This window comes from Triturus cristatus, chromosome 1_2 (genome assembly GCF_964204655.1).
Source record: "Triturus cristatus chromosome 1_2, aTriCri1.1, whole genome shotgun sequence".
Taxonomy (NCBI): domain Eukaryota; kingdom Metazoa; phylum Chordata; class Amphibia; order Caudata; family Salamandridae; genus Triturus; species Triturus cristatus.
In genome coordinates this window covers 561,132,941-561,155,935 of record NC_140580.1, presented here as the reverse complement: position 1 = coordinate 561,155,935, position 22,995 = coordinate 561,132,941, and the positions used below count along the sequence as shown (strand labels likewise).

Here is a 22,995-nt window from a genome sequence, read left to right as displayed (position 1 = left end):
AATGTTTCCGGTGAGAGAGACAGGTACAGAGACGACTGAAATTACATATCCAATGGTAGAGGTGCCACGAGGTGGATATGTTCATATCCCTTGGTCAAGGCATGATAGACTGTCCTTTACGAATGAGTTTCCGAGATTGAGGGAAAAACCAGTTGAGTGGTATTAACAAGTAGAGAGATTTGTAGAGGTTTCAAAGGTCTTGTGGAAAGATTTAGATGGTTTGTTTGATATGGTAGGTCCAGCTGATTTGTGGGTTGAGTGTAAGATTGCTGTAGATTGGCCAAAAGAAGAATATCCTAGAGATGAAAATACTGGAGCACCATCAGAAGAAGTGATGAAAAAATACAATCAGGTTATTACCTATTTAAAGGGAATGATTTCACCAAAGGAAAGAGATTGGGTAAAAACAGATAGAACAACTCAGAAAACGTAAAAAAACAGTGCATGCTTATTATGAAAGACTTCTACAAGTATTTAAACAGTATAGTGGTTTTGAAAACATTACTGATAAGGACATGGGACGTTTTGTATACAGGTTTGTGTTTGGATTAAAGCCGGAGATTAGTAATATGATTCAGCAGCATTTAATTTGTTGGCAAAACAAGGGTATAGACGAGATAATGCGGTATGCAAAATATTTTAGTCAGGATATTGAAACAAGACATAAGAAATTGAAAGAGAAATTAATGTGGGCTCAGATGAAAGTAGCACAGAAAGGTAGTAATTTTGTAGATTTTTCTCAAACAGGTTTCCAAGGAAAAGGTCAGAATCAGAATGTTCAAGATGGTCAGAATGCTGCCATGGGAGGTGTCATGGTGAATGGTGGTGTTCTTACACAAGGAAAGGGAAGAGGTAGAGGTAATAAGGAGGATATGAAAAAGAAATATCCGTGTTATGTGTGTGGCAAGTTGGGACACTGGAAGCGCGAGTGTAAGGCTGTATTAGGGAATAATGAAATGAATCAGAACTCTAATGAGAAGATGCAGGTCAAAATGAACAAGAATCAACAACAACAACAGGTGATAACACAGGTTCAAATACTACAAGCCCCAATGCCAAATAAAAATGTGAATGCTCAAGTACAAAGATACAGTGTGAATGTGGGATTTCATACGGGTGAATCAGTTAATAAAATTGTACAAATGGCTTCACAATATTGGTTGCAGTGCCAGGAGAGTGATTCAGATGCATCTCAATGTTGGTGCCCGAGGTGGGAGAAAGAGTGCGTGCTTGGTGTCTCTCTAGAGGTAAATCAGTGTGGTCCCTTTGTGGATGGAGAAGTAGAAGGTAATGTGATTACATTCCTTGTAGACACTGGTGCCACCCGTTCCACTGTGAGAACTGTGAAAATACCGAACCTGCCCCTCTTGGGATATACTTTCCAAGTCGTAGGTGTTACAAATCAATTGATTAAAACTCTAGTGACAAAACCAATGAAGGTACAAATTGGAGATTTTCGAGACATGCATCGTTTTGTGGTGTGTGATAAAAGTCCAGTTAACTTGTTAGGTAGAGTTTTCTATGCAAAATGAATTGCACCATCTATTGTACACCGGATGGAATAGCATTTCATACGCAGGATGAGGATGTAGTGTTATAAATGATGTTGGCAAGGCAAGGCACAGAAATGAATGATTTGTATCCTTTATTTACAGCAATGGATTTGCCTGTTGAAATGAGAGATACAGTGTTTACTGATGTGCGGGCTTTTTTAGGGAAAGACATTGGACTAATGAAAGGAGTTGATCCTATTCAGATTTCAATTAAACAAGGTGCAGAATTTCCAAAAACCCTTCAATACAAAATGAGTCCTGAGACCATTGTCGGAGTAACACCTGTAATCGAATTGATGATTGAACAGGGTATTTTGAGAGAGATACTAGGGAGTCCTTGCAATTCACCTATTATGGGGATCAAGAAACCAAGTGGTAAGAATAAAAAAGGTCAAGATTTGCGGAAGATTAAGAAGATAGTGATACCCTGCTTTCCAATAGTGCCAAACCCCGCAATGATTCTATACCAAACACCATGTGATGCGGAGTGGTTTACAGTTATCTATTTATTACCTATTTAAAGGGAATGATTTCACCAAAGGAAAGAGATTGGGTAAAAACAGATAGAACAACTCAGGAAACGTAAAAAAACAGTGCATTCTTATTATGAAAGACTTCTACAAGTATTTAAACAGTATAGTGGTTTTGAAAACAAGACAAAATGATAGCCTAACTGTTGCTAAACTGCTGTTGAGAGAGATATTACCATAGTTTGGATTTCCAGTCTCTTTAGAAACAGATAGAGGTACACATTTTAACAATGAAATAATTCGGATGATTTGTGCAGCATTGAAAATTGAGCAAAAATTACATTGTGCCCATCGACCAGAAGCCTCAGGTGTGGTCGAACAGATAGATGGTACAATTAAATCAAGACTTTCAAAGGTGTGTGCATCCACAGCATTAAAATGGCCAGATGCTTTACCCTTAGTTCTGATGAGTCTGAGAAGTATCCCTGATATGAAAAGACTGGATTATCGCCCCATGAAGTCATAAAGGGCAGAGCAATAAGACAGCCTATAGTTCCAGCAAATCAACCGATGAATATAACTGATGATCTAGTGCTCGATTATTGCAAAGGATTGGCTGATCTAGTGTGTTCTCTGTTTCATCAGGCTGGAGAAGTTACAACCACAACACAGCAAGAACGAGCACATGACCTTAGCCCTGGAGAGTGGGTCTTAGTGAAGAAACACGTGAGGAAGTCGTGTTTGGAACCACGTTGGCACAGGCCATACCAAGTGATACGGGTGACGACAGCAGTGAAGTGTGGTGGCTTACCGAACTGGATACACGCAAGTCACACAAGAAGAGTCCCAAGGCCACTTGAAAGAACAGAAACAAATTAAATTGAAGAACAGACTGAAAGTTAAAGAGAGTCTGAACAGAATAGAATAAAGTGGCACCAGTTACTGGGTCGTGTGAAACTGTCGTCAATAAAGAAAAGGGCTTGATCCAAGAGCAAACAAGAAGAGAAGAATCAAACAAAATAAGCTTTGAGTCAAGTCTTGAATCTGGTGACTTTTTGCAAGTGAAAAAGTCAAGAAAGGAAGATATATGGCCAAAAGGAGTGAAAAGACTGAAATACATTCTGAATAAAAAAAGTTCCAAATACAATAACAGAAGCATCAAGCCAATCTGAACAAAATGACTCAGAAGAAGATACAGTTTAAAGAATAACAAGAGCAACAGTTTAAATCAAGAAGTACACAGCACCTGACTGGACATATGTGGTGACTGAAAAAGTTGAACCTACAGCTCATTGTGAGGAAAAGACTGATACAGAATCGAGCTACAGAAACAATTACGAGCCACCCTAAATGACTATGTTAAAATATGTTTTTAAAAAAGCTCCTGTTTTTGCCCGCTTCAGCTTCAACTGAATTAAGCCACCGAGAACTAGCCATCAATTACCTAACTGATCTGTTATCGCTTAGGCCACTGATGATTTGGCGGTCTTTTTGGCTTAGCGATGAGAAGTTATTTAATAGATCTATTGTTGAGGATTGTTTACGTTTGGATAAATATCGAGATATTCCCTGGGTTAAATATGTTGTTGTCTGTTTTTCAGACATTTTTAACTTGAATATTTTAAATGATCCCAGCGCAGCATCATTGATCTCCAAATCGGAAATGAAAAGTATATTTCTGACATACGTAGAAAGGAAGCGAGCAATCGCAACCGGATCATTGTCTACTGTCATTTTTTATAATAGATATAATTTAGCGGAGGGTTTTCCATCTTACCCATCTATGGTGACTAGGCATTCACACAAATTCGTGCTAACCAGACTAAGATTTGGGATGGCACATTGTTTAGTAGCCCATCCAAACATTAAGAAATATCCGATTGGGCCATGTAGGTGTGATGATGTATCCACACAGGGCACTGTGCACTTTCTGCTGTTTTGCAAACTGTACACGAGTTTTCGTATAGCATTTTTTAAACCTCTGTTTGTTAAATACGGAGTATATACAGTTAAACATGCTATGGCTTTAATTTTTAACTTGCAATCGGCAGATACTTGTTTTTATACTGCTACATTTTTAAATCAGTGCATCAACTCCAGGAAAAGTATGAGTTTTAATGAATTTTGACTATCAATTTCATATGTTTATGTAAATGATATGAATTGACTCATGAATTATTGACTGTAATTATTAGTTGTAAATTTTAGTTGAAATGTCCTTTAAAATGTATTGTTGTTTTTTATGTCTGTGCTTTTATGGTCATTTATATGTGCCGAATAAAGCTTAAAGAAAGAAAGACTGTTAAAACATTAGGGTGAAGAAATTGAAAAAGCTGTTCTGAAAAGTGCAGAAAATTAAACTGGAACTGAGTTAAAGGCTGAAAGTAGAAAGTAAAAATAAATCTTAAAAAAAGAGAGATAGGGGAAAAGCAAGAGGGGAAGAGCAAGAAGGCTTGAGAGGTGCTTGGATACACATACTTTTTACAAATATTTTTGTTTAGTTTTTTAAAAATTTCCTGAGCAAAATATCAAGAGACTGGAAATCAAAATCAAGGTTTCAAAAGTAGATGTATTAATGCTTGCTTTATAGGTGTTTTACTAATGATGTTTGTTTGGCTAACACTAATTGTCGTTGTGCCTTATTTTATGTACCCTATTAAGAATAATATTACTAATGATTTGGTGAGTGAAGAAATAGATGCGAAAGATCTTAAAGAAGATCCACAGACTAACATTAAGAGATTAACCGTGATGATTTACAACAAGATAACTCTATTAATGATTTCTTGTTGAATGTTTTCACCGAGTTATTGTAGGAGTATGTGGATACTATGGATGCAAGAGATTTCTACGTGTGCTTGCAATTATCGCCGTCTCTGTGTGAAGGACTGACATATCATCACCTATCTTTAACGTATGGAGTTTTGTGTAGTGTACTAACAAGTTTGTTCTATGAAAAAGGTAGTTTACAGTACTTTTATTCAAAATGTGATTTTGTTTTTTCTGAAATACCTATTAGAAAGAATATGAATATGGTGAGTAGGGTGAAAAAAGAAGAAAAAAAAAAAAAAAGAATATTTAGGTGAGTTTTTCCATACTACTAAAACAATAGATACTGTATATGCACATCGTAATAACTTAACATGTAGTTTGCATCAGGAGGAAATAGAATTCATAAATGTAGTGGAAGATAGGAGACAGTCTTAAGAAAAAGGCTGCTGAGTAAAAGTCCTATATACCTGGATTGGCATCACAGGGGAAAGCTTCGCTTACTTAGACAGAAAACAGAGTATTACAACTACTTTATTGGTTCTAGTGAATGTGACCATACCTTCCTGGTTACAGGGGGTTGGGGAATAAAAGGTAGTACGGATCCTGTTTTTCCTGGTATATATTATGTGTGCGGTAAGAATGCCTATTATAGGTTGCCCGCACGTTGGTATGGGTGTTGTTATATGGGAATTGTTTTCCCTAAAATATATCACATGGATAAAAGTCATTGAACCAATGAAACGATGAGTGGACTAATACAGAATAAAAGGGGAATTAGTGCTGCGGAAATTGTGGGTGATATTTTTGAAGCATTTATACCTTCAGTTGGAGGAATATTGAAGTTGCATAAAATTAGAAAATTGTCCACAGTGGTTGATCGTTTATCAACAGACACTGCTGGTGGGTTCCTTTGTGATTGATACTGAAATGGTGGCTATGAGATTGATGGTTTTACAAAATCGTCTCGCTCTTGATGTATTATTGCCAAAAGAGAGCGGAGTCTGTAGCCTGTTGAAAATCCAACAGTGTTGCACATATATCCCTGACATAAGTAAGAACCTAGAGGGACACATTACTAATATTAGACATTTACAGGAAGATTTAACTGAACTGAAGGTTGATGGTGCTTGGGAGAAACGTGGTTAGGGTTTCTCTTCAGTGGGTAACTGGTTTTCTGCTTTTGGTAATAGCTTACTAGGAAGAATACTAACGCCAATAATCGCTATTGCTACGGGGATATTAACGCTGGTTTTAATATACAAGTGTTGTAAGTGCAAAGAACAAACATCAGAGATCAAAAGAAGAGCGAGAAAGCGAGAAGAAATAGAGTTGGAAGACAAAAGAGGAAATTACTATGAAACATAGATGGGGTTAGGTTGAAACAGAAGAAAACTACTCATCTGATGATAATCAGATTTTTGGGTTCATGATGGCTTAAGTCGCCATCAAAGGGAGGAATGATGGAGCAGGGTTTTTGTTAAATAAAACCTGCCCGGATCAAACTTCTCATTGCGTGGATTATTAACAAAAGTCGTGTGAAAATTAACAGTGAAAAACTAAAATGAGAGGAAACATGAAATTGCGTAAATGTGTGTTGGAAAGAGAGTAGTATTTCCAGTACTTTTCTAGTAATCCGCAAATGTAAATGATTCCTTCTCGACTGAGCCTTTGCTGGGAAAGACCAGCATTTACAATGCAATAGGTTTTGCAATTGCGAGATTGTGATCTATTGGCATAGTAAATGGCAATGCCTTTTATAATATTAAAAGACATTGGGCCTCATGTAGGTAAATAAATTTTACCGGTTCTTAAATACCGAGCCGTACCGAATCGGTAAATTAGAATCGGTAAGTTATATGTAGGTAAAAATTCGGTAACAGTTACCGATTCGGTAACATTCGGTAAATACGAATCGGAATTCACCGAATCGGAAAATACCGAGGTGATAATTACCGAATCGGAAAATACCGAGGTGGTATCTACCGATTCGGAAAAGACCGAGGTGGTATTCACCGATTCGGAAAACACCGAATCGGTATGTACGGATTCGGTAAATAACATCACATGACTTGACGAAACAGCTAATCCTGTGCAACGACAGCCCACCCAACCAGGAACTGCCCACACCCAGGCAGGTGTACACAATTAGCCGACGTGGCCACACCCAGGCAGGTGTACATAATTAGCCGACCCTGGAGAGGCTTGGAGTGCAGAGGAGAGGCAGGGAGCAGTTGCATGTGCGAGCGGGAAACGAACAGCATGTCCAGCCAGAGAACACAGAAAGACGGAGGGGAAAGGAGGAGGAAGCTCAAATTCAGCCCCAAGGAACTCCAGGTGCTGGTGGAGGAGGTGGTGAAGCAGCACCAGAAGCTGTTTGGGAGGCAATCCCTGCAAGTGCCTGAGGCCGAAAAGCGCAACATATGGCTGGCCATCCAGGCGCAGGTCAATGCTGTGGGAGTGACCCACAGGGACATTGAGGTCCTCAAAAAGCGCTGGTATGACCTGAGGATTGTGACCAAGAGGAAGATGGGCGACATCCAGAAGGAGGCCAGCCAGACCGGAGGTGGAACCAACAGGGCACCTGCCCTCACCAAACTGGAGGAGCTGGTGGCGGCCACAATCGAGCAAGAGAGCGTCGTGGGTCTTGGGGACGCCGACAGCTCTGCCAGAGCCGCAACACACCAAGGTAAGATGAAAGCACAGCAATGTAGCCCCCCCTACCCCTATCCCACATCCCCCATTGTGAAACGAGAATCACACTGCAGTCCACACGTGTCAGTGCAGACAGGCAATGCATTCCGGGAGATGCAGTCAGGGCAACACTAACCATGACGTAAATGTCACAGGGCAACAGGGCATGTCACGCACTCGAGGCACAAGGAGACAGAGGACAGATTGGAATGTGAAATGATTTATTGTGACGCTTGCAATGCAGCCCTTCGGGGACACTGAGCCAATGTTGTTTTTCTGTCCACAGATGTGACATCATGCAGTACAGGGCATGCTGCAGGGGAGACGGCACACCTGCCACAAAAATCACCTCTAGCCAGCACGAGTTCAGACCAGGGAGCAGGCCCACTGGCAGCCGCACCACCAACACAGCCAGCCTCGCCGCACACAGAGCCAGCATCACCTCACCGAGAGCCAGCATCACCACAACCACAGGCAGCATCGCCACTCATGTTCGAATCACCGGCCACATCTCCGCTTGCAGGTGTGAGAATGAGGAGGCGTCCAGCAGCCAGGCTACGAGCCTTCGACACCTCGTCAGACGACAGCATGGGCCCAGAAGACCGCACCGGGCACCAGGAAGGGAGCCATCCCACTGTGCCCCACACCTCACAGGCAGCACAGACGGGAGCAAGAGGGCGCCGCAGGTCGCGTGTCCAGAGTCCACCAGCACCCACTGACGGCCATGGTGTCTTCTTGGGGCTCGAGGGCCAAATGTTGAAGCAACAGCGCCTGCAATCAAAGGCAGTTATGTCAGTCCAGAGGCACATGCGGGTGATGAAGACAAGCTTAGTCAACATGGACACAAACATTGGCGGCATGGCTGCGGGCATTCGGGACATGTCCCAGTCAATCCAGCAGTTGTGCAGCAAATTAGATGCTGACATCGAAGCACGGCGCCGGGAACGCCAGAGAAGGGACACTACCAGCAGGGCACTCAACCGTCTGGCAACTGCGACTTCCCTACTTTGCCGGCGCTCTGTGACGATGCAGGAGGGCCTAACACAGTGCTGCAGCGACCTGTCTCGGGGGATGGTGCAGGTGACAAGTGCACTAGGGGTGCTATTGACTAGTCAGGCGTCGACAACTGCTGCAGGGGATGCTGCGGAGCGCATCGACACCAGCAGCAGCATCACACCCCCCGTCCCAGAAGCACGCAGGAGCAGCAGGCGGCTTGGGGTTGGCTCTAGTGAGGATGCACAGGCCGTGCAATCCACCACTGCAGCGCGTATGCGCAAACATTGATGTGGCCCTGCTTAGCCACTTCCCATTGGGTGACGTAACCCTGGACATACTCCTTGTATAGATGGTATATTGCCAGATTGGCCTGTTCATGTGTTCATGGCGTGGTGCCACATTAAACTACGTCATGACTTCTCACAACTCGCTGTGTCCCCTCACTTACTCAGAAATAGTTGCATGTGATCTCTGCCCGTCTCTCTCTCCCATCGATTGCAGTTGGCACTCTAGCTGCGCTGCCCTCTGGCTGGCCTGACTCATCCTCGTTGTCCTCAAAATATGTTAGTTCCACATCTGTACCTTTTTTCGTGGCAAGGTTGTGCAGCATTGCACAAGTGGCAATAATCTTGCAGCAGGTGATGGGTTTGTACTGGCGTGCGCCTCCGCTCTTGTGGAGGCAGCGGAACCTGCTCTTCAGTAGTCCAAACGTGCGCTCCACCACATTGCGTGTTGTTTTGTGGGCCACGTTGTATCGTCTCTCACTCTGGGTTGCTGGGTGTAGGTAGGGAGTGAGGATGAATGAACGGCATGCATATGCACTGTCGCCTGGATGAGTAAGAGGGAACCATCAGTTACATGCCTCTATACACTCTGATTTGCAGGTTTCAAGGGGCGTCACTGTTACTTACCCAGCAGGTATCCCTCTCCGAATTCTCCGGCACTCAGTCGTGTGTAGATCCCACTATTCTGGAAGATGTAAGAGTCGTGGGTGCTCCCAGGAAACTTTGCAACAATATCTGTGATGATGTTCCCTGCATCACAGATCACCTGCACATTGATGGAGTGGGTGGACTTCCTGTTCCTGTAGATGTGCTCTGTATCAGCTGGTGGACAGATTGGGATGTGTGTACCATCAATACAGCCGATGACATGGGGGAACTGTGCCATGTGATAAAAGTCTGTTTTTGTTTTCTGCAGTGCAGCCTGTGTGTTTGGGAAGCTTATGTAGTGGTGCATTCTCTGCATCATGGCATCCAGGAACTTCCTGAAGAAACGGGACAGGCAACTCTGGGATACACCACCCACCGCAGCTATCACCACCTGATAACTGCCGGATGCCAGTAGATGTAGGCTGCAGAGCACCTGCACATGTGGTGGTATGGCGTGCGCCCTTCTTGTTGGCTGGTCCAGGAGTGGGTGCAGGTCCCTTATCAGGTCCATGATGGTTTCGGGGTGTAGCCTGTACCTCTCATGTATCTCTGCATCAGTCAGCTGTAATAGTGTGATGCGCTGTCTGTAGATTTGTTCCTCCCGTCGCCACACCCTCAGTCCTGCTGCCTGTAGACGTAGGCGCCTTGCAATGACGTACATGGCGGCCATGTTGTCCACGCTGTTGCATTTTGGGATTGCTTATGTGCATTGTTGATGGTTACCACCTGCTTTCAATCCGTGTTAATTACCGACTCTTATTTACCGATTTTCCTGGATTTCTTAATTACCGCCTGCTCCTACATGTCATTTTAAATTTTTACCACTTCATATTTACCACTTCATATTTACCGAATCGTTAATTATGTATTCGGTAACCATGAATCGGTATTTTGGAATTCGGTAACTATGAATCGGTATTTACCGCCTCATATTTACCGAAAAGTGGTTTTTGGACTCCTACATCTCACTTGTCTGAATACCGGTCGGTAACGGCATATTTACCGAAAATCGGCCGTTACCGACCGGTATTTCGCTACCTACATGAGGCCCATTGTCATTTACAATACCAATAGGTAAAACTTCGGCCAAAGCAATACCTAATGTTTTGTAGAGAACGGTGTCCGTAAAGCGGGAGTCGCGATCACCAATAAAGTAAAAATAATATAATAATAAAGTAATGAAGAGAGCGCGGTGTCCCTAAAGTGGGCGCCACACTCCACATTATCGTTTTAAAAAAAATTAAACCGAGTGTGGTGTCCCTAAAACGGTTGCCGCGCTTAGCATGCAAATTTAAAAAAAATAAAACAAAAAGGTGAAAGAACGCCACCATTGTGCCGCGAGTGCTGTGGGGGTAGGGAGCAGCCACTTTTAAAGTTACAGCGGCATAGTTCTCTATACGAAAAGTGCCCACCATTGTTCTCTGTAGGCGTGCTGCAAATACCAAAAAAAAGCAGCCGCCATTGTTCCTATTCACTACTGCTTCAATAAAAGTGCAAAAAGTACTTTAGACTGTAGTAAAGTGCATTACTGTCAAGATTAAAATAAATAAAAGGGGAACATCTTCTTAGATCCTCTGTACTAACATTGCACTTGTTCCAGGTGACTAGAATAGTTTAATCCTGTTGTGCTGGCATTTTCTTTTCACATAGCCTCAAGAACTTTACTGGACAGCAGTTCAGTTGTGGGTAATTAGGTGCAAAACAAGCCAGCACTGCTTGTCTCCTTGTACATACCCCATATGAGTAAGCATAAGCATGATGGTAATGTTTTTAGATGTGCCTGAAGATCTGAGACATCCGTATTTGTGTCTGGAGAATAAACCCAGAGGGAGATTTTTTGTGCGACAGATCAGAAGGCCCAGTGCTACAAAGGACACAAGTTGTCCTATTCCAAGGCACTGAGGTCCTAAAAACATCTGCCTAGAGAAGTTTGTGATTTTGTAGTAAACTGGTGCAGTTTATCCTGTAGTGGCCTATTAATTAGTAGTTTTCTTTTTTTTCTTTGCTTCCAAGTTCAACTGTTCTGAATCTCAATTGTCGTGTTATTCAAAGGGTGTGCATTGGTATACATCTTACGCAGAGCTGGTGGTGGAATGCAAAATGAGAATGTGGTTTGGGTGCAAACTGGCTTCCTACTGTTTTGAAACCCTTTATCCAGAATAAGCACACCTGTTCACCTCCATTGATGTCCCCTTGATTCATCTTAACAAATATCACACTTCAGTATCCAGAATGATTCATAAAATAAACACCACAGACTCATCCAAAATGGCATAAGAGTATGCTTGACTGGATTAAATGAGATAAAGCAGATTACAATAAGTAGCATACCGACATTATTCTACATAAATGTTGGGTTCAACATTGGTCTCTATACTAGCTTTCAGCTGGAAAATGCAACCCTCTTTTTAACGTACTCTCTAAGTCAGTGGTTCACAACCCGTGATTCGGGGACCACTGGGGGTCCACAAAGACTCCTCAGGTGGTCCACGACTAATTCGAAAATTAAATATTATTAACAGATTATTAAAGTATATATAAAGAAGCTAAATGAGCACTTGAAAATGTTAAAATGCACTGTAAACAAGAAGGAATTTGAAACTAAAAATTAAATTAGTATGCTCAGATTGATTTGTGGGAGCAGTGCAAGTGCATCAAACCGAATATTGTCTGGATGATGAATGGCTTCAACTGAATTTTAAAAAGCTCCATCCTTCATTATTATTATTTTTATTATTTATACGCGTTTGCGAATTTTTAAAAATGTATGATCATTTGTGAATTTGTTTGAAGGCTTTTTCTGCCTTTTTGCATGTTGTTTTGTGGTTCAAATCATTGACAGCGCTCTGGCTGGGGCCCTCGGCTTGCAGTCATGGCTCAGTGGAGGGGGTCCCGAATGCCAATAATGATTTGTGTGGGGTTTCAGTAATGATCGATTGGGGGTCCCCAGAAGTCAAAAGGTTGGGAGCCACAGCTCTAAAATGATGCACTTCATTCAAAACAAAACAGTTCGGGTTACCAATTTAATTTACAAAACAATTCTAACAGAAAATGAAGTCGATCCAAATATTGACACAGATGATAAACATAAAAAGCACTCTCGTTCGCCGAAAGCATGCCGGCAAGGAAATGCCTGGAAACTTCAACAAAAGTGCTCCATGAGATTCAACAGCCTACCTTTTGCCTCCACTTTGCTCATAACAGCCTGGTGGTGCCCATAATAATGTGAGCGAGCAGAGGAGTCAGAGGTTTAGTTGCTAAAGCGCAAAACGTGATACAGCTTCCCCAGGATGCACTCAACACCCCGGAGTGAGGTTTTCTTAAAAAATTGTATACCCTCTCCATTTTGCATGTTTACATTAATAAGAATAATTAATTAATAGTAATTGTACTAATTGTTTGCTGTGTGAATTGATCAACATTACTAATATAAGAAATACACGTGGGAATTGCATTTGCATGGCCTAATTAATACGTAAATTAATTTTCGTATGCATATTAATAATAGACAATTAGAAACTGCATGATTATATGTTGCTTTTGTGATGTATTTGTGCTTTATTAATGTGAATATAATCCGCATTAAGTGTTGCTTCTGCTAGATAAATACACACACATATGGGTATTAGTAAGGGGATAACATTTTATTAATCATTTCCATGTATTAATTACGTTTTTGTGTTTCTTTGCTTAAGTTGACCATTTGGTGGCCACAAAATGGCCGACATCCCTATTTGACGAACACAACTCCATTGTGAAGGTCTCTGGGTGAAGTGCGCATGCGTCACCATCAGCAGCAGTGGCCTTTGGACGACCCTAACTCAACTGTGCCACCCAAGGACACACCGGGCTACCAGCCAGCTGTTCTGAAAGAAACAATAAAAGATACATCTCCGAAGAAAATATGAACTATATCAAAAGACACATTTTCCGTATGGGAAAGCTGTGGAACCATTTTAAACGGACCAATTAGAAGCATTTAAAATATCATTCGTTACTCTATGGAATGTAATTTTACTATAAAAATGGTAGAATAGAGAGGTTGAAAGAGGGAGACCCTTCAGAAGATTTTCGATTTCCTGACGTTATGCTGAGGGAGAGGACGGTGACACTGCAGAACAGCTGTTTCCTAAGACTCTGACAGTATGAACTGATGACCAAGATTTTGACTTAGAGGACGACTTTTAGCCAGAATAGGTAAATATGATGGTAAACTGCATGATTAAATCTAAGACTTTATTTTCAATTATTTAGATAAAATTTATTACAAGAACTGTGTTGGGTCGTTATTATGAAAAATGTATTTGTGTAAATAAGTTATAGATTTCATTAATCACTCCAACCTGCAGCTAGCTGATCCATGGCCTATTCATGGGAGAAGTGATAAGAGGTGAAGTTTAGGCCTTTATAAATAGGGATATAGGAGTACTTCTTCCATTACAGCGAGTGGAACAATCGCCTCCTTGGAAACAGGTTATTTGAAGGATGAATGTTGGTGTTATGGGCCCCACCAGCGATTGTAGTGATTGAGTGTGATCTATGATCTGTGAAGAAGGGAGGGATTTTGCATTCCACGCTGCAACACCTGGTGGTGCCCATAATAATGTGAGCGAGCAGAGGAGTCAGAGGTTTAGTTGCTAAAGCGCCAAACGTGATATAGCTTCCCCAGGATGCACTCAACACCCCGGCACCACGCTATTCAGAGCCACTTATTCGAAACGACAGTACTCGCTGTAGAGGGTCAGCGGTATAGTTGTTGGGCTGGGTGGAGCTAGGTGGGCCAGAGGAAGAGGAGGAGCTAGGACCGGACGAGGGCAGATAGAGTAGGGACAGGGAAGGTGATGGATGCAGCTTAATAAAGTTAGACATATACATAGTCCTGGTGTCTGTTGTTATTGCTGCTGGACATCACAGCTGGCGACGAGGGTGGGACGCTGTAGCCCAGTGTCCCCAGAAACTGAAAACAACGTACCCCTGTCCCGTGGTGCCGCCGGGGAAGAAAACGCGCCCGTTGTCGAGCACCGAAGTGAGGCGGAGCAAATGGCGCCAGAAGTGTAAAACAGAAGCGGGAGCCCACCCCGACAAATGCTGCCGGCTTCTGAAGCTGTTATCGGCTGCACCGATGCGGTAGACCACGTGATTGCCGGAGCGCTGTTACGAGTTAATTGAGACCCTCACGCCCGATGCGTGATATACGGCACGTGAGCGGAGAAGAGCGTCGGGAGCCCACCCCGAGCTTGGTGTACCAGCAAATGACTCTTGGGATGCTTGTAAGGCATTAAAAGTGGTGGTAAATGCAAGGCACTGATGAATAGTGTGGCACAGGGGCTGAGAGCAGCAGGCCAGGCCTCGTGAGACTGAGAGACCAGGTGCGGCGGCCATCTTGAAGTCAGGCAGTCATCCGTGGGACTTCTCCATAAGAATCAGTGGGGCGGCCATCTTTGAGTCAGGCCAGAAGCGAAACAAGCACTCGACAAGCCAAGAGACGGAGTATCCTGTCCGGAGAGTGGTCAGGCATCTGCTGAGGCAGACGAGGAGGAACGAAAAGTGACCAGGCACTGACTCCACGCAAGCTAAGAACAGACGGACGAGTTGGGGGCGTGTTGCCACCATGTCAAACCACAACTCGCCGCAAAGACCCGAAGCCACACCGATTGTGACAAGCGTGTCACACCTGCGCCCACTGGAGCCGCTACCATTGACGGTTGGGGAGAGTATGGGCCCCAGATGGCAAGAATGGTTCGAAGATTTTGAGGATTACATTAAAGGGTCAAAGGTGACTGAAGATGAGGACAAAGTGATTGCACTGCGCAATCTGGTCGGCAAAGAGATTAGCAAGATCATCAAAGAACTACCTCGTGCGGACACCGGAACTTATGATAAAGTGCGTGAGGCGCTCAACAGGAAGTTTCTGCCGAAACGAAGTGTGGATTATGAGAGGTATACCTTTCATCAAGCTCGTCAGGGGAAAGAAGAGGTGATGAGTTCGTTCATAACACGACTGCGTCGACTGTCCCGATATTGCCACTTTGATGCGTTTTCAACGGATGATGCCATCCGGTCGCAGATCATTGATGGGTGTCAGTCGGAGACACTGAGGAGAAGGCTGCTGAGGAAAAGTCACAACCTAGAAGAAATAGAAGAGATGACTCGAGTGTATGACCAGGCGGAGGAGCAAGCCAAGAGCATGGAAGCCGGGCGCCCTTAAAGACGGGAGCAAGCATGCCGGGTGCAAGACAGTCACCGGCGCAGACACTCGAAGGAGCGCCGGTACCACTCTAGGCCCTCCTCGCGCCAGAGGTACACTGAGCACAGAAGACACGGATCAAGGAGGAAAGACAAGAGACAGGAAGGGGGAAAGAAGTGCTACAGATGTGGATATGACTTCCCGCACCGAGAAGCGTGTCCAGCCATGGGGCAGCAATGCCGGAAGTGTGGGCAAACTAATCATTTTGAGGCGACTTGTGGTGAATATCGCCGGGAGAGGAAGGATGACGCGGTGAGGCCGACTCGTTCGGACATCAGGCGACACCACGTGAAGGCGGTACAAGATCGGTCAAAGTCGTCCTCCAGCTCATCTCATTCCAGCCGGGAATCGAGGAGATCTCGCTGGGCAAGAAGGTCACCATCTGTGGACTCTCGATCAGGGTCGTGCGAATCCGAGTACACGGTCGAGTATGCCAGCATGGTTGCTGATCCCGACCAATTGAAGACCTACCCAAGACTGGACATCAGTGTGGGCAATCATGACACGCAGTTTGTCCTGGACAGTGGGGCATCACTGAATTACATCCCAGTGACGGAGTACAAAAAGATGAAGCCACCACCACCGTTGTGCCCGGCATACGTCCGAGTCTTCACTTGGATGTCCAAGAAACCACTCCCCTGTCTAGGGAAATTCCAAACCACTCTTCGACACCAGAACAAATCAATAGCTGCTGTAGTACACGTAATTGATGGCCCGGAAGCTGATTGCCTCCTCAGCTTACCGATGGCCGAGAGACTTCGTCTGGTTGAGATCTTATACCATGTCAGCGGGGATCAGGACATACTACACAAATTCCCCAAGCTGTTCAAGGGGTTGGGAAGGCTGAATAAATGTCAAGTCCGGCTCCACATCAATGAGCAGATCCGACCTGTCGCTCAACATCCCCGACGGGTACCATACCACCTTCAGCAGGCTGTGGAGGATGAGCTGCAAGAACTGCTCGCGTCAGACATCATTGAAAGGACTGATGGCCCCACCCCATGGGTGTCACCCGTAGTCATCGTCCCCAAAAAGGGCGCTTCTGGAAAAGTGAGACTGTGTGTGGACATGCGGCTTCCCAACACCGCAATTGAGCGTGAACGACATCCTGGGCCTCATTTGAGTGATATGATCGCTGCGCTGAATGGGGCCAGAGTGTTCTCAAAACTGGACTTAAACAAAGGCTACCACCAGCTGGAACTACATGAACGGTCCAGGTACATAACAACGTTTGCGACACACCTGGGTCTGTATCGTTATAAACGATTAAGCTTTGGCATCTCTTCTGCTGCGGAGATCTTTCAGGAAGCAATACGCCAAACCATATGTCACATACCTAACACGCTAAACTACAGCGATGATATTCTTGTGTATGGGTCCAACATCCAAGAGCATGACAAGGCCCTTGATAGAGTATGCCACGCTCTCTTGGACGCCAACCTGACATTGAACAAAGAGAAGTGTGAGTTCCATCGGTCCACGCTCAAGTTCTTCGGGCATGTGTTTTCTGGAGCAGGGATGAAGCCTGACCCTGAGAAAGTGCTGGCTTTAAATGACACCAAGAGCCCTCAAGATGTTAGTGATGTCCGTTCCTTTCTGGGCATGGCCAGTTATTGTGCGAGGTACATTAAGGACTATGCTACCATCAGTCATCCACTTCGCGCTCTCACCAAGCAGGGACAATTGTTCGACTGGACCCGTCAGTGTGAGCAGGCCTTTCAGGACATCAAACGGGCAGTTGAGACAGCTGACAATTTGGCATACTTTGACCCCAAACGGAAGACGGAAATAACCGTGGATGCCAGTCCGGTGGGCCTAGGGGCGATCCTGGCTCAGTATGACCGCGAGGAGGATCAGAGACATATCGTAGCGTATGCAAGTTGCAGTTTGTCTGACACCGAAAAGGCTTACTCTCAGCCAGAGAAAGAGAGTCTGGCGGTCGTCTGGGCCTGCGAACACTTCCATGTGTTCATCTACGGCAAGCACTTCACGATGGTGACAGATCACCAGGCGCTCGTCACCATATTTGGGAATCCACGGTCGAAGATGCCGCCTCGGATAGAGCGGTGGGGCCTGCGTTTGCAAGAGTATACTTACACCATACTGCACAAGCCGGGCAAATCAGCCAACCCGGCCGATTACATGTCTCGCCACCCGAGACCTGCGCCGGCACCAAAGGCATCAATTGCTGAGGAATATGTCCACTTTGTCGTGGGCCAGGCTCAACCACCGGCGGTTCCCCTAGAGGCCATTCTGGAAGCGACGGCGCAAGACGTCATTCTTCAGAAAGTACTCAGGCGCTTGCAGACCAACAAGTGGCGAGATGATGATGAGGACCCGGAAGATCTAGCTAGCAACCAAGAGCTGCAGGCATTCAGACATGTGAGTGAGGAGCTGTCTGCCAACTCGGAAGGGCTTCTGCTAAGGAATCACAGGATTGTTATCCCGACGCGACTACGACAAGGGATTGTCAATCTAGCTCACGAAGGTCATCGTGGGGTAGTTGCAACGAAGCGGTCCCTGAGAGAGCGAGTGTGGTTCCCGCTATTAGATCAGATGGTGGAACGTACTCTCAAGGACTGTCTGCAGTGTCAGCTTGTTAGCCAAGGAAGTCCCCCGGCTCCCTTGCGAATGACTGAATTACCCAGTGGCGTGTGGCAGGAACTTGCTATGGACTTCTACGGACCCCTTCAGTCAGGGAAATATGTCCTGGCAATTATGGACGAGTATTCGCGGTTCCCGATAGCCCAGTTTGTATCATCCACTAATGCGGCCAGCACTATCGCGGTACTGGATGAAGTGTTTGCGGCGTGGGGTATTCCAAAGGTGCTCAAAACGGACAACGGCCCCCCGTTCAACGGACATGAGTTTAGTGACTTTGCACGGCACATGAACTTCACGCATCGGAAAATAACGCCCTTATGGCCACAGGCAAATGGCACCATTGAAAGGTTCATGGCCACTCTGAAGAAAATGTTTCAACAAGCGACCTGTGAGAGAAGGGACCTCCAGGTGGCTCTCAATGAGGTTCTCCGGGCCTATAGGACAACTCCCCATGCCAACACGGGTAAATGTCCTGCCACCCTAATGCTAGGAAGACCGATCCGGAATAGGATTTCCACATGGGAAGGCGCCCTACGATCAGTCTCATCTGTTCACATGCATCACGAGGTTGTGTCCGCAGATCGTCGTGGGAAAGAGAGAATGAAAGCGTATGCAGACGCTAGAAGGAGAGCACGCTCACCTTCTTTCCATGAAGGAGACTGTGTTCTCGTCAAGCAGGAGCAACACCGGAAAACAGACTGCAGGTTCCGAGCTGAACCATTGACAATCACTCAGAAGAAGGGTAGAGAAGTGTGGCTCAATGGTTAGAGCGGCAGACCCTGATGCAGAGGTCTAGCCTGGGACCAGGGTTCAATTCCCCGCCTCGGCGGGTCTTGGGCTCAAAAATTCCACAGACCTGATAATTCTCGCCTCGGTGCCATTCCAATCATGGAGACCCACTTTGCAACTCTGGGCAATAGCTTGCTTAATCTCCACAACGGCCCCCACAACGCTAAGGATGCCTGGCCTCCACCTTGGGGGTGCCCAGGAGTGGACGCCTCACAGGGAAAGCCAGGATGGGTTCCACAGCGGTATTCATAAAAGCGCCTTGAGACCCTTGCGGGTGAGTAGTGCGCTATACAAGTATCAATTTACATTTACAAGGGTACCATGGTGACGGCAGAATCGGACAGTCGAAGAGTCACCCGAAATGCGTCTTGTTTTCAGAAATGCACGCCTGGTATGCAGGAGTCGCTTCAAAGACTGAGCGGGCAACCCGAGAGTGAGGTTCGAGGGCAACATGCTGGAGCTGTCAAGAGTCCGTGCCCTGGGCCTGAAGGAGACTCAGAGGTTGTGACAGGAACGATGTCACTGAGACCGAGACAGGACATTCGCAGGCCGCGACGACTGATAGAAGAACTATAAACAAGTCAGTCATTTCTTTTCGTTTGTTAAAAAGGGGGAAGATGTAGAGGGTCAGCGGTATAGTTGTTGGGCTAGGTGGAGCTAGGTGGGCCAGAGGAAGAGGAGGAGCTAGGACCGGACGAGGGCAGATAGAGTAGGGACAGGGAAGGTGATGGATGCAGCTTAATAAAGTTAGACATATACATAGTCCTGGTGTCTGTTGTTATTGCTGCTTGACATCACACTCGCTTTCAGCAGCCATACCTCCAGCTCCTTCAGAAACACTACAGCTATGCATTTCACCAAACTGGGTAACGTTGGCGTTTCCTACTGAAACGTTGGCGATAAACACTATTCATCATGGTAAAGCGAAGAGTCGGGCCAGCTAGGCCGTGTAAAGCTGTTTTTCTACTTTCGGAAAACAAGGGATTTATATATTAATATAAACACAACTGCCTCCGTGCACAACTATAACCTTAAACATCTCACCTAAAAGTTTTGAAGCAGGAATTAAACGAACAGAACATGGGCCAACAGCAAAAATAAAACACATGCAACTATTGCGTACAAGGCAAAAGAATGACATCATTCAAAACTATACATCATCAACAATACGTACATTTCAAAACACTGTACATGTAAACACCTTAACATTTAACTAACTGTAGAGTATACTACAAAACTAATACAGGTAGCAAGTGCGTTTATATTATCGAGGCAAGGGTGGTGAATTTATAACTGTTCGTTGACTTTCAGCAAAACAACATTTTTCAAACAGCTGAAATGATTGGTAGGAAAATAACATGGTAAAAATATTATTGAGAAAGGCGTCCCTTTCTAGAAGCCAATAAGGAAGCAGCATCGGGAACTGACAAATCATGTGGTCAGCACGAAAGCGCAGGCGCAAGAGCAGCTTTTGGTTTATCTTTTACCTTTTTTTGTTACGTAAATAACGCAGGTTACGGCAGCTACGTAACAAAACTCCCTGGCGAACAAGATGGGATCCGCATTGACTACAACGCATTAGGCGTAAATCCTGACCACAACGCAATAAGCGTAAACACTGCACGGAAACGGGGTGGAGCTATAGAGACCTGTCATGGACGGGATCCGAGACGTCACAAAACAAAACACAAGGAAAACTCAAAATGTTTTAAGATTTTCTGTATATTCACTTCAGTTAAGAAAACAGAGCTCTTACGTGTCGGTCCCCAGAATGGTAAAGCCGGTGTTGATGCACTCCTTGGCCAGCTTCCTCCACACGGCGTCCCTGCTGGTGACATGATACAGCCTCCTGCAGGTTCGGCCCAGCCGGCCCAGAGCCGGGGTGTCGAGGTAAGAGAAGATGAGCAGCAGCAGCTCCTCTGGCAGGCACAGGAGGGACGGCATGCCCCCGGGGCCCTGTGCCTCCCTCCCTCCTCGGCTTCCCGGCTCCGGGCGGCCGCGGGCACCTCGGGCCTGCCTCTGGTGGCGCGGAGGTGTGGCCGGTGATGTTGCTTGCGCCTGCTCTCCCTTCCCATGGTGTTTCCCCAGCCGTTTTAGAAGTAAGCCATCATAATCAGAGAGAGCATCAAAGTCACATGGGCAGGCCGCGGCTCCCGGCCTGCCAATCAACACGGGATATATTTCCTGAAGAAAACTCAAAAATAGGCGGCAGAAAGCAAAGTAAATATACTGTGCGATAAGGAAAGAAGAGCCAGAGGTACTCTAGGTAAATGCGAGGATATGTTGTGTAAGGGCTAAATGTGAAAGTGCACAACAAAGGAACACCCAGAATATGTTATAAATATGGTATGCCTGCGGTGGAAGTACTTCAGAGTTAATCTATGGAGCTATTTTTAAAATGAATGAAAAACATTTCATGCATTTTTCTCACAAATTAAAACCAACATATCATTTCACAGAGTGAAACTTCTGTCATGCTATTGTGAATCTTTAGATGTTTTACTTCCAATAACCTCTCGTATATGCCCACGTTTGGAAATCGGAAAGGGGTAGTGTTAGAAATGGGGGTCTCTAGTTGGCAATGGCTGGCCACTGTCCAAGTAGGGACCCTTCTTCCTAAGTCAGAGTAAGCAGCCTACACCCTTTGACAACCCCTGCTCAACCCTGTGGTAACGTAGCACGAGCAGCTAGGCTTATCTCCGAGGCAGTGTGTGAAGCATTTATGACCATACACAGTAATATAATGAGGAACACTACAAATGGACACCACTCAAGTAGTTATGAAAAATAGGTATTTTTATATGACTTAATCACAAGACCAATAACAGTAAAAATCCACAATACTATAAAAATATAATTACTTTAGAAATGCTGCAAGGAAAAATAGTTCAGGATGCACAAAATGATGTTTAGTTCAAGGCAGTGGTCTCTGCGACCCTTTTACTCACAAAGTATCTGGTTCCTGGAGCAAAGCAACAAAAATGTCGCTAAGGAGTTGTAGCGAGAAATTTCCTCACGCTAACCAGCGATGCGTTGAATCCTTACCGCGAGGGGGGATAATGCGCTGGGTTGCGGGCAGGACAAAGCGACAAACTTCCTCACGCTAAGCCGGTGATGCGATGAAATCCTTGCCGCGAAGGGAGGATGATGCACCGAGCCTGTTGCGTGTGCGATCTTGCTGCGTTGACAAAGATGGCGCTCCGCGAGGGAGCGACGATCCGGATTCGATGCGGGGAAAATGGCGAACGCTCGGCGTCCGCGCTGCGATGATCCTGTTGCGATGATTTCAGATAGCGGGCGGTTTCAGGCCCGCAGGCAGGTGCTGCGACGATCTTCGGATAGCGGGCGTTTTCAGGCCCGCAGACAGGTGCTGCGACGATCTTCGGGGTTAGCGAGCGCTCGGCGACAGCGGAGCGGCGATTTTTCTCACGCTCACCAGCTGCAGCGGCTCGCTAACGGAGGTTAGCGACGATTTTCAGCGCTCTCTTCTCAACAGTAGAAATAGAGGTCCTGGAACACCCAGGAGCCTCACCTGCAGATAGTAATCCTCGCTGGGAGGAAACAGGAGGCTGATGGTGGAGTCTGATGTGCCTGAGACTCCAGCAGGAGGCTAGCTCTCTCCTAGCCCTTGGGTAGTTGCTGTAGCAAAAGAAATAAAAGTCCAATCAAAGTTCCTTTCCTCTTCTTGAAGTCCAGTAGTAACAGCTGCAGGCCAGTCCCAGAAACAGCACACAAGGCACAAGGACAGTCCTTCTCTTGCAGATTCCTGTAGCCACACGGACAGAGGTTCTTCTTGTTATCCAGGAGCAATACAAATTGTAGGGGTTTGTGCACAAATATTTATACCCCCAAAGTCTTTGTTCTTAGGGGTCCCAAGCCTCTGAACCCAGCCAGAACCAGTTTTGCCCAGCCCTGGAGCACTTTGTTGATCAGGCTGCATC

General features: G+C 45.5%; 1 protein-coding gene across 1 annotated transcript in view; it reads right to left on the bottom strand.

Annotated features, from left to right (window-relative positions):
- The window catches only part of FBXW4 (F-box and WD repeat domain containing 4), a 609,765-nt gene extending 588,583 nt beyond the window's left edge, over positions 1-21,182 (bottom strand). The window contains exon 1 of the mRNA XM_085606457.1: positions 20,811-21,182. Within this exon, the coding sequence (XP_085462583.1) occupies positions 20,811-20,998 (188 nt within the window). The 5' untranslated portion in view covers positions 20,999-21,182. The remainder of the gene's footprint in view (positions 1-20,810) is intronic.
- Positions 21,183-22,995: the final 1,813 nt, after the last annotated feature.